The sequence below is a fragment of the Cyanistes caeruleus genome, chromosome 9 (genome assembly GCF_971803275.1).
Source record: "Cyanistes caeruleus chromosome 9, bCyaCae1.hap1.1, whole genome shotgun sequence".
NCBI classification, from domain to species: domain Eukaryota; kingdom Metazoa; phylum Chordata; class Aves; order Passeriformes; family Paridae; genus Cyanistes; species Cyanistes caeruleus.
In genome coordinates, this window is record NC_141709.1 from 10,669,582 (window position 1) to 10,687,207 (window position 17,626).

Sequence of the window (17,626 nt, forward strand, 5' to 3'; positions counted from 1 at the left end):
TTATAGTGTGGCTTTTTAAGACAGTTTTGTGCTTTTATTTGAAAGTTTGTATTTTTCTTTTTCCTCAGTGGAGCAGTCATCCATAAAATGGTCAACTTGGTAAATACCATGTCTTTTGGACATCAAGCTTGAAAATTTGTCAGCAGAATGAAGTTTTCTGGTTTTCACAGTGTTCCTGTTCACTGGCTGGATCCATGAAGAAAGGACAATTAGAGCATGGGTCAGGATCCTGCTTTCATTACTTTTACAGCAAGCTTCCCCATCTTTCTGGATCATAGTGGTACTGTGAGAACAGCAGAGTTCTTGTGGGACAGAGCTCATGTGTATGAAAGGAATAATTTCACTACATCCTATGTAAAGGGAAACAGTTTGCATTAGCAATTAAATTTTTTCATATGCTTAATTGTTCACGACATATGAAATTCAGGCTATTTAAGTAAATAAATGTTTAATATTATAAAAATTAAGGGAAAAATAATCATGAGACAATGGAAAATCTATTTCAATTGTCACACTGAATTCTTATCAGCAGGTTTCTATAGAAGGGAAAATACTAACCCATACTAAAAAAAAAAAAATGCAGTAATGAAGGAGAAGAGAGTAATGTAGCACATTTATTTCATCTAAGTAATTCTGGGTACCTGGCACATCAGAGACAGTGGGAGACTCTTACTATAGTATATTATCTGCATGGAACATGTTCCACATCTGCCTCTTACACTCAACACACCAGATTCATCACAATACAGTACCAGATTCATAGACTTACAGAATGGTTTGAGTTGGAATGGACCTTAAAACTCATCCACCCTCTACCATGGGTAGGGCCACCTTCCAGTAGACTAGGTTGCTCCAAACCATGTCCAGCCTAGCCTTGAACACTTTTGGAATGGGGAACTCACAACTTCTCTGGTACCAATAGTATCAGATTTCTTACATATTTGGTTCCTTTGAAGATGAACAAACAGACTTTGAAAGAAGGAGTAGATGTCACCAGGTTTGGCTGCACTTGCCTTGGCAGCATTATTATCTTCTATTCCACTTGCATCACAGAAAATCTTCCCAAACCTGTATACTTCTGGCTAGCAAAATGGATAAAATGGACAAATTCAAGGTGGTATTACTGAAGGCATAGAAAGGAATACCAAAATTGTATCACTGTTCTTTTGTTTCTTTGAGACTACTGAAACTCAGTAGAACTGGATGAATTACTTGAGTGCAAGCAAATGTTTTCTCTTTCCTGTTAGTCTGTGCTTGTTCTTAATTCCTGAGAGCACTTTGTGTAAGAATGATTTTTGTCTATGTCTTTAGATGTCAAGGTGAAATACGTCTCAATTTTTCAAAGCAGATTTTCCTGACATTAAGACTCAGCTGCAGCATTTGTGGAGTCAAAGACTACCAAACTGCAACCAACAAGGATAATGGGACAAGGAAGATTGGAAAAATCAGGGGTAATGGTCAAACCACATGCTAGTCACATTCAAGCTCTCTTTACTGGCAGTCATTCTCCTGCTGTTTTTCTCCCCATGCCAAATCACGCAGCTTTCCTCTTCCGACCCTAATAGACCACCCACCCTGCTACATAAACAAATTCTACCATGTCTCTCTTGCTTTGCAGAATAATACGCTGAGTTTTCAGTGGCAGACCAGAAGAACAGAGCTGGTCTCACTCTTGGGTGGATACCTCTCGCTTTCAAAAGCAACTTCTTTAGTGGTTACGTCCCACAGGTCAGCATCACTTTTTAGGGGGTCAAGGCCAGTGCCCCTCCACCTTGGCTGGCATTCATTTTTACAGTTAAATACCTGCTTAATCATCACCCAATTCTGAATCTTAGACAAAAGACACAACAAGGAAAAAGCACACTTCAAAGGGTTTTAAGTGTTTCACTTCTAATCACTTTAGAAATGAAACCTTTTGAATTAAACTGAAGCCAAGGAGACACTGAAGTACTCCAGCCCTTCAGGGGTATTTGGTCTCCCTTTTTCCAAATTGTATTCCAATAGCTCATCATCAGATTTTTTTCCTTTGCCACCTGAACCATAAGAGTTCTCCTGCGTCTCACTCTACATTATAAAGGGGGAAATTATGGACTTCTTATCTGTTCGCAGAGCCCTTTGGGACACTTGGGACCCCACCCACGCCGTTCCCCTTTGTGACGAGGAGGCTGCGTGTGCCCAGAGCCCATTGTGACACCTGGGGCCACGCCCTGACCAGGCGGGTATAAAAGGGCACGGAGAGCCCGGCGGTGCCCACTCCCAGGAGAGCAGCTCCGGCAGGAGACAGCGGCTCCGGCAGGAGACAGCGGCTCCCGGGAGAAGGCGGAGTGTGAGCAAGTCGGAAATGTCTATGGACATGGAGACGAGCTCATCCACAAAGCCAGAGAACACCTCTCCGAAGAAGGCGATGGGGCAGCACGCAGCTGCCTCGGGGCCTGGGCCGGGCTTGCCATGGGCGAGGGAACTGCTGCACCGTGACTCCTGGGCTGGGCCTGCCGCGCAGGTGGCAGCACCAGAGAGCCGGGCAGCGGCCCCTCATAGCCTCAGGGCCTGCGCCTGGGCTCTGCTGCACTTGCTGTGGTGCGGCTTCCTTGCCATCCTGAGCAAGGTGCTGGCTGTGATCTGGAGATGCGGCCAGCAGCTGGGCCTGGCTCAGGGCACGGGCTCGGGGACGGCGGCAGCAGCCGCCGCAGCAGGGGCAGAGAGCGGGGCAGCTGCCCCGCACGGCCCCAGCTGCGTCCCCGGCCCCTCAGCAACACAGGAAGCTCACGGGCAGTGGGCAGCACCGAGGGTAGTTCTGCCAGAACTGCAGAACGAGGAGGGGGACATCTCAGAGGATGTCCGGTCCAGCACCAGTGGGGTCGAGAGCTACTCGGCATTGCTGCCGCTGCTGATGTCAACATCAGACACCAGCTCTACATGTAGCTCTGACCCCAAACTCCTGGAGCTTTGGACCGGCACAAAAACCGAAGATCGAGCAGCTGTGAAAAGGCAAGATAACAACAGGAACAACTTGCCGAAGAAGAGGAATGTCACCATTATCCACACCATCTGGGTGAATCCCCGCTACCCACAGCTGCTGATGGACCCCGACTTGGTGCTGGAAGATGGGGAAGATGCTGAGCTGCCAAGCACATCTTATGGCCTGGTAGCTCCCAGGTTCACCCAGCCAGCAGGTGCTGCCCCGGCCAGAGCTCCAGAAGATAAGGAGCACCCTGTGCGTGCCACTGGCCAGCCACAAGAGATGGCAAAGCCAGCCGCTTGTGCAGCCCCTGGCGCGCAGGCGGCAGCAGCAGAGAGCCGGGCAGCGGCCCCGCACAGCCTCAGGGCCCGCGGCCGGGCTCTGCTGCACTCGCTGCGGCGCGGCTCCCGGGCCATCCGGAGCAGGGTGGCGGCTGTGATCCGGCGATGCCGGGAACACAGAGCCACAGGCGTCAGGGCCCGGAGGCAGTGAAGCCGGCCATAGAGATCAGGAGAGGGAGGGCAGGGAGAACAAGGGAGGGTTAGAGATAGGGGGGACCAAGGGAGGGGTAACAGGGAACACAAGGGAGTTAAGAGGGTGGGTAGAGAGGGAGGGCAGGGAGAACAAGGGAGGGTTAGGAGATAGGGGGGACCAAGGGAGGGGTAATAGGGAACACAAGGGAGGGGTAATAGGGAACACAAGGGGGTAGAGAGGGAGGGGAGAAAACTTTAGCTAGCATAGGTAAATAATAAAGTTCTGTAGGTGAAATTAGTGTTCTGATAGCCTAGAAATTAGTTTGACCAGTCTAGGTAAGATGGTTTTGTTGAAATAAAAGGACTGAATTAATAAATACGAAGTGGTGGCTTTTTTCATTGCGCTATAGTCATCGTCCTGGGGGGAGATCCTGAATGCCAAAGCCTTTGGGTTGCTGGGGCGGTGCAGTGTGTGCTGTGTGGGGCAGAGGAGAAAGGCGCTGCCTGCGCCGGGAGGGATGTGGGGACACCAAGTCCTTGTGACTTGTGGCACAAGGAGTTTGTTTGATGCAGGACCCCGTTCTTCCATCCCAGTTCTCCTCCAAGATAGCTGCCTGCTGTAGAGATCATTCTGGGGGATCTCTGAGGGAAGGAGTGCTTGCCTGGCATTGCAAATGGCAGCTTCTCAGCCACCAGGGACCACCCACACAACTGGGTATCTGAATTAAATCTTCACTACTTGACACACACAGAACAGCTTCTCTCAGGGCAGCTACACGCTCCCTCTCCTGGTGCAACCACATGTTCCACTGCCCAAGCCCCATCCGTGTTTGTGTCACTTTCTCTCCTATTTACACTCCAAACAGCATCAGGTTTTCTCTCACACACATTCAAAACAGCACCAGTTTCTGTGCTCTGGGCATCCCACCCTTGTTCCCATTCATGTTGACGATTCTGGACGATGCCTGTGCACAAAAGATTTGAAAGGCACTTGGGATTGCACATTATTAGTGCAGGCAAAAATCCGTCACCTTCCTTAGGTGCTTTAGGCAACTCCAGATCTTGATTTTCCAGCACCAAGCACAGCCAATTAAACCTGGCAAATACAGGGTGGATTTGCATTTGTATCTGTGCTCCCTGATGGATGTTCTTGGGTTTGGTGGCATTACTTGTGGATCCTGGAAACAGTTTTATCTCGAGCAGGGCCAGAAGGATGTTCTGAGGCCTGAGCTTTTAAAACCACACAAGTCCTGTGCTTGGCGATATCTTGCCCATGTGCAGGGAGCAGTGAGCTCATCCAGGGGAGGCAAACATATCCCTTCTGTCCTATTTCTCTCCACCCTTTCTTTTGATTTTAAATCTGAGGAACTGGAGGGAAAAAATTCCCCCAGGAAGCAGACACAAGCTGCCCCGGTGCTGTGGGTCCTGCCAGCCCTGGCCTGTGCTGATGGAAGGTGGATGATGCTTTTTTGATTCATCTCCTCCTGCAGGAATTTTAATTTTTCACAATCACATGCCTTGATGAGGTTTCTCACCAATTGTATAGATTTTAGAAATCAACAGGTTCCCAAAGTGGGGTATGTTTGGGAGGGAGACGGGGGTTTCCTGGATGATCCAGGCGCTACCTGGAGAATCGAAGCGCTGCCTGGGCAATTCAGGCGCTGCCCACAGGATCCCAGCTCTGCCCACAGGATCCAGGCTCTGCCCACAGGATCCAGGCCCTGCCCACAGGATCCAGGCTCTGCCCACAGGATCCAGGCTCTGCCCACAGGATCCAGGCAGTGCCCACAGGATCCTGGCACTGCCCACAGGATCCCAGCTCTGCCCACAGGATCCAGGCTCTGCCCACAGGATCCCAGCTCTGCCCACAGGATCCAGGCCCTGCCCACAGGATCCCAGCTCTGCCCACAGGATCCAGGCTCTGCCCACAGGATCCAGGCTCTGCCCACAGGATCCCAGCTCTGCCCACAGGATCCCAGCTCTGCCCACAGGATCCAGGCTCTGCCCACAGGATCCAGGCCCTGCCCACAGGATCCAGGCTCTGCCCACAGGATCCAGGCCGTGCCCACAGGATCCAGGCTCTGCCCACAGGATCCAGGCTCTGCCCACAGGATCCCAGCTCTGCCCACAGGATCCAGGCTCTGCCCACAGGATCCAGGCTCTGCCCACAGGATCCAGGCAGTGCCCACAGGATCCAGGCTCTGCCCACAGGATCCAGGCAGTGCCCACAGGATCCAGGCTCTGCCCACAGGATCCAGGCAGTGCCCACAGGATCCAGGCTCTGCCCACAGGATCCAGGCTCTGCCCACAGGATCCTGGCAGTGCCCACAGGATCCAGGCTCTGCCCACAGGACACCGTCCAGCCGCCGCGGCCCTCAGGGCAGGAGGCAGGAACAGAGGAGGCTGCAGAGAGTGCACCTGGAGGGAGGCCTTGCTTTCACTTGGCTTTGTTTCCAAACACCCAGGGGCTGTGAGCATCCATATTTTTCCTTATAGTCCAAGCCCAGGGAGTCCAGCCCAGGAAAACCATTTCAGAACGTAAACAACCACGTTCTACCAGTGTCCTAGAGGAAGGAGTGAATGGCAACAGGAATTTTCCCACTGTGCTTTGCCTCAAGCACCTGTGACTCTACCTCTGCCCCAATGAATTATGATCTGATTCTGTAAGCTAACCCACACAGCCAAAGGGAGATGAGGACTTGGGCATTGTCATTACCATCAAAGAAAGATGTGGCAATTCTCAGATGAGAAATCATTTACCTGCAAAAGGACATAACATTGTTAGGAGATAGTGATAGATGATTATCATGAGCAAAACTTGGCACTTGGGAAAATTCATTCAATTTTTCCCATTTGAAAGAGACTGAGATGAGAACAAAAGACAAAAATTAAAGCTCCCCCTACCATAAGTTTCTCTCTGCTCCTCCTTTCTTCTCACACTCATCACCTGCTCCAGACCAGATCATTTCATGTAGTCCTTTCCAGCAAGGAATCTTCCATGGACTGCAGTCCTCCAAGATAAATCTACTCCTGTGTGGGCTCCCCGTGGGTCACAGCTCCTCCAGGAAATATTTCTCTTCGCCCACATATTGTTTTTCAGCCTCTCAATATTTTAGCTTGGTTTTAACAGATGATTATGATATCATTTATTTGTCATTTTGTATATTCCACAGTAATAAAATATCACCTACAAACAGCTAATTGTCAGTGTCAGAACATACTGTTCCTTTCAGAACATCTCTGGGAAGAGATTCTACTGCAAATGGTGAAAATTCATCTGTAAACCAGAAGTGCATTTTTCCAGTTCAATGTAACAAAAATTTGTTGCTGTGGGATATCACATCTTTTTCTGAATGAAAATGTTAATACAGATATCCTTGAAACCCCATTCTAAAACCGAGTGTGCTGATTTTAATACTGCCAACTGCTCAAGTTTATGTACAAGGCAAATGTAAAACAATTTTTTTATCCAAGTTCTGTTCACTTTATGTTTATTCCATCCTTATATTTATTCCCCAACATTACCTTTTGGACATCATGTGAAGAAATTGTTGGAGTTCACTCAGTTTGACCATTCTGAGTATCATTATATATATTTTCTGTGCCTTTTCAAACATAATAATCTTTATATATTGATCTCTTAAGCATACTCTAAGATTTTTATTTGTACAGAAAATGAAGAAAATATTAGAAGATCATTGGAAGATCATTGAAAATAGTCAAAACTTCCTAAAGTTTTCAGAAGCTGGTGATGAAAGCATATCTAAAGAAGCTAATGGCACTATATTGGAAAAACATGCCTTTTGAATTCTTGCTGCTGTTCCTCTGAGTTCCTCAGAGGTATTTTTGTGTCAATAAGTGCAAAACACTATAATTTTTTTTGTAGTTACTTCATATTTTGACAAAGATTTTATTAGGAATAGCAGATGATTCATTACCAGATTTTTCTACTATGAAATTGAGTGGTAACTGTTCACTGTTACATGTGAAGATACATTGTAGAAGCTAAATGCAAAAAGCAAGCAGGAACACAGAGCCTGTGTGAAACTGACTCACACAAGCTTCTCACTCTGGCCTGAGAAAGCATAAGGAAAAACCCAAACAGTCCTTGGTGAAAGACAACAATCCTTGCAGGTGTTGTTTAAGATCCTTGTTGTTTACTTGCAAGATACAGTCAAGGGGTGATGTTCCACTTGACCAATGATAGTGATGTGTTGCTTTAATGACGAATGAGAGTTTTACCTCTTGGACCTTCCCGAACATGTCTGTAAAAGAACTGGAATAATAAAACTTGCTCTCTTGGACAGTGCAGCTAGGAGAGTCAGTGTCGTGCTTCTCACCTTTCCTAATACACTGCAACAACACACTGTGGCTTCTTTAACTGGATTGCCTTTGGTGGAAGCCAAGCAGACCTGCAGACTAATGAACTTCTTGTTAGTAGTCAAAATGCTGTCCTAACAATACCAACTGGACGTCTGCTGGAATGAATTTGAGTCCTGTTGGTGAGAGCTGGAGTTCAGTGAATGATTAGTGTGCTCTACAGGAACCTTTAAAGAGGGTGATTAATCAGCTGCATAAGCTGATTGGTTGGTTTTTATTGCATAGTTTTGTTAGGTCAGAAACTTAGATACTAAAAGCAGAAGACTTAGGTAATAAATGATTTAAAACCTCATTGAAATGAAAATAGGTTTCTAGGCTTTTTATTTCACCTAATAAACAATGCCCCTGACAATCTTTTTCCTTGTTTGGCATAACTTGTAGTCCTATATAATTTCATCAAATCAAATCCACAGGCATAGGGTCATTTATGCAATAACTCAGTCTTCTGTTTCCTAGGTAACGGACTCATCAAGAGATGAAATATGGCCACCCACTTTCTTTTCTTCTGTTGTATGTTCTCATGCTAATCCATATAAGTTATTAGTTTCCATCTCCTCCTCGTATTTCCCCCTTTACATTTAGTGCTCTGTTTGGTTGGATGTTGAATATTTATTTATTCCATCATTAGTAAACAAAATAGGACAAGTATTTAGAAAATTTAAAACTTGACAAGTTAACATACTGAAGAGAGCAGATAACCTGCAGGTGGACCCTTTTTGCTCTAAGGGGAGGAAGAAACATATCCTTGCAAATTTGTACAGCTCTGCAGGTAAATTGAGCAAAACAAGAAGATTTGAAATCTGTTTTTTAAATTTTTTCATCTTTTAAATCAATACATAGAATTTCTATAATCAAATTTCAATTAACATTTGTTTTTAAAAATAATAGTAAACTAAATTCAGCAGTAACGTTCTGTGTCAAATCTAAATGTTTCTATTGCATGGAAAAATTATTCATCTGCCACATCTAGATAGAGATATATTTGCTATGCTCTAGCAAACAAGTGTAATTGTCAAATCCACTGGATTCTGTCTCTGGATGTGGAAATCTTTTAACAAGATGATGTTATCAATATTTTAGAAATATCCCTAAAGGTTCTCATTTGTGGCCAACACCAAGCAGAGAACACCAACTTGTCATTTCATGGCTCTTATTCTCACAACACAGTCTCTGATTCATTTTCTTGTGGCTGACTTCACCAGGTCATGGGAATTGCTCCATGACAAAATCTACCAAAAGCTCTAAAACGCTATGATAAAGCCTGGATCATGGCTCTTGTGTATCATCTCCTCAGAACTCTTAGTAACACTACTTGCAACTGATCACGAAATGATAACCAATTTAAGCGCTGTTCAGTATTCCACTGGGATATTTTCTTACCACTTCAGTGCTGGAGAATGAGGTGTAGCTACACCAGTTAAGGAACCCAGCAAAGAATGAGGCCATTTGGTTTCCTCTGCTTTCTCAAGCCTTTTCAGTTTGGGGTGTAATCCAATTATTTTAAATGCAAGCACATTGACTGCAAGTACAAAAAGCCCAAATGGTGTTCTCTAAATCTCTTTGAAGAGAGTGACTCACCCAAATTACATTCAGCTTTAGAAGAGCAAAGATGTTCAGAACATTTGCTCATACTGCTTTTGATAAGTACAGTTAATTACACAATTCTGCTGGGCATTGAAACACCTTCATTGAAACCCAGGAAGCAAAAGAGAACAGTCAAAGAAGCCATCCTTTCCCAAAGACTTATTTGTAATATAAATATTCTTTCAGAATGAATGAGGACTAAAATCAGAAGTTTCAAAGAGTACAAAAAGACTGCATCAAGACTTCCCCAAAAGAGAAAGCAGAGTTTAATTATGAGATGTGATTTTATCTCTAATTGCATATGAAAATAATTTCTAATTTGTTACATCATACTTACATATAATCCAGCCCATGCTTATAGATGTTTAATTTATCACCCATATTTACTATTTTCCCCCTTGAAATAAAACAAGGGTTTGAAATTTATCTTCTCTGAAACATGAGAATTTGTCTTAGGAAGACACAAGTATCAGAGTCAGGACAATACCTGGTTTAAATGACATTTTGAATATCCTTGGGAGCTGCTGAGTGTGTCTGTCTTGCAGAGTCAGTATTCAGAATCCACACATTTTGATCAGTGTGTGATAGTTTGTCACAAACTATAAACTATTACTTGTCCTAATTAAGAGTTTATAAAGTATTCTTAAAACTGTTCTTCTCCTAGTTCTCCATCTTTGCAAGGTTTGTGTGTTTGCTTAAAAGATGTAAACATTATGTGCAAGATGGAAGATGCAAATGTCAAGATTTTTCTCTCATCTTTTCTGGAATATGAATGCCAGCTGCTCCTTTGGAATTTTCTTTAGCCTTTCAAGCATCAGCAGTCTCTGCATCCTTCTTTTAAATAATTAAAGTTTTAGCTATTTGTAGTGTCAAAACATTGTACTCTTTTGTCCTAAGTCTTTGGATTTCATTTGTATGACTATCAACCCTTGCAGCTGTTAGTTCTCTTTGCACAAAACCTTCTGTAAACTATATAAGAAAACCTTTAAAAACTGTACATTCATTTTCAGTACTAATTTACCTGTATATATCACCTAATAAATTAACTAATTATCTAATGTATTAATATTACAATGGCTAAGAATCCTAAATGTTGAGTCAGAATTCCATAAAATTCTATATGGCCATCTTTTTTCTTGCTTTTTTAAACCATTTTGAGTCAGTCTCTCATTTCAGTCAGGAGAGAGCATATTGGCTTTTGATGACCTGAATGTAACACCAACATCTGGCCTGTTAAAAATAGTTAGCAGCTTAAAAGTAAAATACAATATGTGAAATCAATTTTCACAATAGGTGCAACTGTATAAATGTGTTGACACAGGAAGAATGTCTTTCTCAAGAAAGGAGAAGTTCTCTTCCTTAAGAGAGTGAAGGGAAACCAAAAATGAAAATCTGTAGGGACAGAATAAAAATAGACTCCACTACTTAAATGCTCAGAGGGCCTCATAGGTCTGCAGAGAAAGTGGGAGTTGAAGTGAAAAATACTTTGTTTAAAAATCTTCATTCATGACTGACACTTTAAGCATCACAGAAGATTTTTCTTCCCTGTTTTGCCTGGGGAGGCATTCTCTAAATCTGACAGGCATTTTGGTGTTGTAGATATGTGCTTGGGAGTGTGGAAAGAACTTTTTGACTTTTTGCTCATGATGTTTTCTGAGAGGTGACTTTCACCTGGGAACAGTCTTACAACAGCTGTGGAGGCATCCTTCAAAGAGCATTGAAGGATTCTGCCTGTGTGCAAAGAGAAGTTGTCCAGTAGAGCAGAGAGAAGGAGCTGACATCTTGAGAAGGGAAATGAAAAGGAAATGAAGCTTTGGATGCATCTTTGGTGTAGGAGTCAAGAAATGTAGAGACATTTCTCTGTCTATTCTATTCTCAAAAAAAGCATCAATCCTATATGTTATTGACAGAAGGGCTTCCAAATATCCCTGAGCAAACCAAGATTTGTAAGAGCTTAAGTAGAAAGTAGAAAAATGTTTAATATATCACTGAGGTGAAAATATAGATTTTAGAGGGGTTTCAGACATGAAGTAAAGATGGAGGAAAAAGGGTGTAGTTTTTAGTTCTTCTTCCTTCTCCATGCTTCTGCAGTTTTTGGGAGCACAAAGAATGATTGGTTTAGAGTTAGTTGTGGCTTTAATTACGTAAGTAGATATAGAAAACTTATTTGTTAAGATATAATAACAATACATGTGTCTATAATTGAGAAAAAAATTATATAAAGGTGAAGAGACCGCGTGGTTCGGGACCATTTTGTATCATCAGAGCAAAATGAGCCAGGTTGTAGTGATTTAAGCTTGTGCAGTCAGTCTGGATAGACCTGCCAGGTTTTGTAAAGACCTTCCAATAAACACGAGAAACCAGATTCTAGTAAGCCCAAGAGTTTCCTTCAAATCATAAGAACTGAGATAAGTGGGACTCCCCACGGGGGAGGATCCCAAAAGAATTCAGTCCAAAGGAGGCTGAGAGACAGGAGAAAAAAGAAAAATATAGAGAAAAAGCAGCAGAATCAGAGAAAAAGTATTTTTTAGAGAAAAGTTACATTTGGGAGCTTCATTACATTGTGCTCTGCAAATTTAGCAGGGTGAGTGTGGTACTGTACTCACACAAACCATGACATGTACTAGTGACAAAAAATCACTTGGTTCAAAGTCTCTGTTGTCAACTTTTAAATTATTGGTGGTTGGTCATTATTGTTGTTGTTTTCCTGTAGGTTCTTCAAGGGTTCTCTGAAGGATCTTCTACTACTTTGTACCATTTCCTACCCGTTTTTCTTTTTTTCCTTCTGTATTCCCTATTCATTGTGTCTGTATTAAAACTACTCAACTCTGGAAATTAGTTGTGAACAGCTACTGTGTTGAGAAAGAATAGAGACTATTTAGTGAACTGTTAGGTGGAATTAGAGCTAACAATGTGACTGAACAAAATATAACACATACAGAAGTTAGTGGAATAGTGACTCCCACTATGTCTCTGCTGTTGCTCATATTCTTTAAACATGTACTCAGTATTGTTAAGTTTACATCAGTTACATTTTTTCGCCTTCCAAACAGTTTTTTGTGTGTGCAGTAACTTCCCTATTTGAGCCTCACCTCGCTTCTGACTGAGAGAGTGCAAGTGCCATTGGTTTTGTTACTGAAGGTGCTGGAACTCCATGTAACTAGAAAAATACAGTCCAACCTCTTGCCTCCTAAACTTTTATGATGTTATTATTACCAGAATAATCATACTTAGAATACCGGCAATGAACTAGCATTGTATTCTCTACTGCGAGGTAACTGCTTAAATTCATTTTAGCCTGACTAACTAATAACAATCACACCAATTTTTGCACTAAATACACATACTTTCCTTGAGAAGATTGTACATTTCTTGTAGCTGGTATTTGCCTTAGCATAACAAAGCACAGTTTTATTTATTTCTTTTCATGTCTTTCATGTGCTTTTCTGCTCTTCCTTTGACATGATGGAAACTTGATGTCTCAGCAGGGAGGTCCGTGGACTAACCACATACTGCAGGAAGTATTAACTGTTATCTGTTAGAAAATTGACTTTTGCTTGAGAAGATACTTAACAGTTCAATGGAAACCTCACAACATAATTGCAAATGTTGCAATTTTATTATTTTTACTCCAGACATTATTTGAAACTAATATTTGATAATATTTCATGTGGATTTAATACCTTACAATCTTAGATGGTAATGGAAGCAATTGCATTGACCTCAGTGAAACTGAAGACTACCCAAACTGAAATGACTTATGAGCAGCCTAAAGACGTTCTGTTTATGATTAGAAAAGACATTTTTTAATAAGATACATGCAGATTATAAACGTTAAGGTCAAAAATCAAAATATAAGCATTAAGAAAATATCAACTTTAACATCATTAATTCCATGTGTTTGCTTCGTTCATGCCCAGCAGGTATTTCTTTGGAAATTTTTCCCTATTACAACTTGATATATATATATATATATCTGTCTTTTCTTAAAATTGCAAGGAAACAGTTTAAGACTCCTTATTCCAGCTTTGAAAAAATACTGGGGAATTCAAGTATCCACAAAAAAAAAATTAAAACAAACAACAAAACCAACCAAACAAAAATAAACAGCAACAACCACCCAAACAAACAAACAAATGAAAAAAAACAACTGAGGAGGCAAATATAGATAATGATTAGGTAAGCACTTTCGAGTACAAGGAAATAAAAAATTTAAAACTTTTCCAATATTTCTATGTTTACAAGACATAATGATTGCAAAAATTGTTGTGGCTTGCTCACAAACATACACTTCTAATTCAAGGCTGCACTTTCCTCATTGAAGTACATGCAATAGTATTTACCCACGCTGATCTTACTACATGCAACACCAGCATTTGTGTGATTGTGACACAATTTTCACATGCTGGTGTTCAGGATGCCTGTGTGAGCACATTGATGTTCTATGTCTATAAGATATTTATTCAGATTATGTAAAATACTCGAAGTTCATGCAGCAGTTTTCTTTAATGATGATTGTATGTTGTAAAGGATGCTTGTGGAGACAGAGCTTATTTAAACCAAGCTTTTATTGCTGTGGATTTCTACACAAAGGATCTCAGTTAAATAGCTTATCAGATAAGTTTCTGTCTGATCCATGTCATTGCCAACACAACATTTTTCTACAGCATCAAAAATTTAATAAGCATAAAGAAAAGCCTATAAAAAGTTCTATAAATCAAAAATAACTTATCAGTCATAATAAAAATAAGACCAACTGAAAAATAAAATTAATATTTATTGCTAATAACATAGTCATTTAAATTACACGGTGCTTTTCTTTTTTAGTTCTGAATTGGCATTCTGAAAACCCTCATTTGTAATACCCTTTGGAAAACAGAGTACAGGAAGCTCAAATCCATTTAATTCAGGCAAACCAGAGAAGATCCAACGTAGAAGCTTTGTTTACTCAGTCCTCTGTGGTGCCTTGTACCACTGAACAGCTCTTGTCACCTCTATTTGCTGTTCATTTATTTCCATAGGAAGGAAGGACAAAAAAGAAAGTCAAGAGATGAATATACAAACTATGTATATGATATGATAAAGACAGAGGAAATCAAGAAATTCCATGGACATGAGGCAAGGATAAACATAAGAATGACAAAAGCTAATGTTTACTTCAACAGACAGGACAGTAACAGAAGTAAAAGAAAAGACGGGAGAGAATTGTTAGGGATCCGACCTGAACATGAAGTCAAGTAGTATTGTGGGAAAGATGGATGAAATTTTGACTTTTTAATGGACTTGAATGACTTACCATTCCTAAATTTCCTTAATGATTTGTACACTGTATTAACTGCAGCCTAATAAGGCTTTTTTTGCAGGTTTTGCAGGTTTTTTGTCATTCCTAGACTGCAGAAAAATGAGCAGAACAACAGAAGATAGGAGTTGGCACTAGGGATCTTCTGGTTAACAGTTCATGAGCTCTAGAACTCTGTCAGGCTTGTTGCTGTGATCACTTCCCTATTCCAAGGAAACTACTCAGTATGAAGTACATAATCTGGAATTTAAACTATTAAAACATTGTTTGAGTTTTTGTCTTTTTTTTTTTTTTTTCAATAACTGATTTTCCCACATTTTCCCTGTAATCAGCTTTTGAGCACAGAGTAATATAAAATTGTGACAATCAAAAAAGAGCTATTGTTTTAAACAATGCACCTACTCAACAACTGTAATGGCAAATTCATAATTTTTCTGTATTACAAGGTGACACTTCCAGTCTGTTTAGGCCTCGAGGTGTACCTGCAGTGCTCAGCAATAGGTAATGTGTTCAACAAACACCTTTATTCTGAACAGTGTGAATCTTAAGTTTCCCCCAGGCTGTAGGCTGAGCTGAATGCACAATTTAATTGAATGGTACATGCGTAGACCAGAACTGAATATGAATTTATATTTGAAAGAAAACATTTTAGTCTGGTATTTACCCATAGGTTAACAATTGGATTGTGTGCATGTACAGCCAGAGATATTTACTTTTCCTTCTGTGAGTGATTAATGAAGAGTATTCTGAAACTAACAAACAATGAAACCAGAAGCAACATGCATTTATTAAGTGTCTGCATAATTAAGATCTCTGCTTGGAATATGAAAGATTGTTCACCCACTTGACAAAAAAATACGCTTTTCTTCAAGGAACAACTTACAGACTTACATAAGCGTGCTGGATTTATGAAAATCCATATTTTAAGCTCTTTATTTTATCCCATTATTTAATCTATAAATTTTAAAGAAATCTTAGGGTTTTTTTATTCAAGTATTCATGGAAATTTGTGTCAATTAGTTAATTTTAATGTCTAGAAAATATAAGTGTGCCAATACGTGCCCCAATATAAGGACAATGGAGCTGGGTTGTTATGGAAATGTATTCTATTCTGTAACTAAAACAAGTTTCTATAGAAACACCGGTGTTCAATGCATGTCAGTATTTGCAATTGAAAGTCTTTTTTTTAATTTTGTAACCCAAATAACCTCCAGCAAGAACTTGGGTGACAAACTCTCAGCTGTCATGAAGTTTATGTAATATAAAGTTAAAATAACAATTATATTCATTTATATATGCAATTGTTAAGGGGTCTGTAGGGCCATGCTCACTTTTTTGTGAGACCTGGAGCCACCTGGGGAGGCAAACTGCTTTGAAAATTCTTATAATTGAGAATTGCTTCTGTAGATTTGTTTTTTTCTTGCCGGAAACTGACTTGTAATAATACTTTGTAGCAGTTGCCTGGTAAATACGTGTTTTGAAGTCTAGGTTTTGACAGTACAGTGATATTACAGTAAGGAGAAATTGCACCACAGCTTTAGGGCACTATTTTAGAGCTGAAATCATGTTTCAGGTTCATAATGCAATCAATATTTGTTATAAATTAAAGAGATATCTTTAATTAAAGAGAAATCTTTACCCCAACACAGCCTTATTTGGAACATTGGAAAAGATGTGGAATTCTACAAAAAGAAGGGCCAAGTCAATGATTTATCTTTTTAAACTTCTGTCCATTCTAGGATTCTTTAATAAAAATCTTAAAATCAGGTACTTGACTTAGAAATATTTTGGTCACAACATGCTGACTTAAAGTTTAGCAATGTGACTTCTTTTCTTGTTTTTGAAAGGACATGACAATGATCCATTGTTGCAAAATACTTTGAAGGAAAGTATTTATGAAAAAGTATATATGAGTATATATGAGCTGTAACTTTACAGGGTCAGTTTGAATTACTGGATTCCCAAGGCCTTGAATTATATCAGTTTAGGGGAAAAAAAACAAACCTTTGAACTTGGTCTTTTGCTGAAATCCAGTTTTTCATAGAGATTATGTCTTTATAGTGATTACAAAACATTTCAAAGTAACAGTCAGGAAATCTTAAAATGCCACTTCTGCTATGGATCTTTTCCTGATACATGAGATCAATGTAACTGAAAAATACAAACCTTGCTCCCTGCAGAACATCTCATATCCAGCATCTTAGACTACTTGAAAATGTTTTATTATGAATGACAACTCTGCATCACATTTCTAGAACTTTGGGACAATGGAAAATGGAAATGATTTGGAGGCAATATAATGAGACAGCTGTTGAGGTTATGTTAATTTTTTCTCTTTTTCATTTCAAGCTGAAAAGTACATCCAATCCTTATCTCAGTCATCAAGTACCACAGCCACAGAGACTTATTCAATACAAAAGATTTTAAGGGTCTATGGGGAAGGGAATATACTCACCAAAATAAAAAATTCAATCTTAGATTAGTCTTTTTTCCTTAAAAGTAATAGAGAACAAAAGCCAAAGCCTGGACATAAGCTTAATTCATTGCAAGGTTTAGTTGTTGAAAATGTAGTTGTTTTTTCACATATCAGGTAGAATATTGTTGAAAACTTCCACATAAGCAACTCCAGCATAAGACAAACAGCAAATCAACAGGATGGGTTGGAAAGTACCTAAGAAGTCTCTAGTCCTGCTCAAAACAGGTTCAGCCACATCATGTTCTTGTCCAGATGAATTTTAAATATCTCCAGGGACAAAGATTCCTCATCCCAGACTGTCTGTTCCAGTGTTTGACCACCATCATCAAAATACATTTTCCTTTTTTTTGAGATGGAATTTCTTACTTTCCAGTTGATGTCCACGGTCTCTCATCCTTTCACTGTGAGCATCTGAGACACTGGGAGCCACCTGTTGGCTCCTGTTTGACTTGTCC

The 17,626-nt window shown here is 40.6% G+C and overlaps 1 protein-coding gene across 3 annotated transcripts in view; it reads left to right on the forward strand.

Annotated features, from left to right (window-relative positions):
• LOC111943527 (uncharacterized) overlaps positions 1-6,374 on the forward strand; it is a 134,672-nt gene extending 128,298 nt beyond the window's left edge. Inside the window, exons 1-4 of one of the 3 annotated variants that reach the window (XR_015274129.1) lie at positions 69-3,499; positions 3,592-5,110; positions 5,252-5,390; positions 5,431-5,481. Coding sequence is in view for 1 of the 3 variants with exons in the window: in XM_086842866.1 (XP_086698992.1) it covers positions 2,342-3,451 (1,110 nt within the window). In the remaining 2 variants the exon portion in view is untranslated. Of the gene's footprint in view, positions 1-68 lie in introns of those variants that run through there. The other 2 variants (XR_015274130.1, XM_086842866.1) reach the window with 2 other exon arrangements.
• The last annotated feature ends 11,252 nt before the right edge of the window (positions 6,375-17,626 follow it).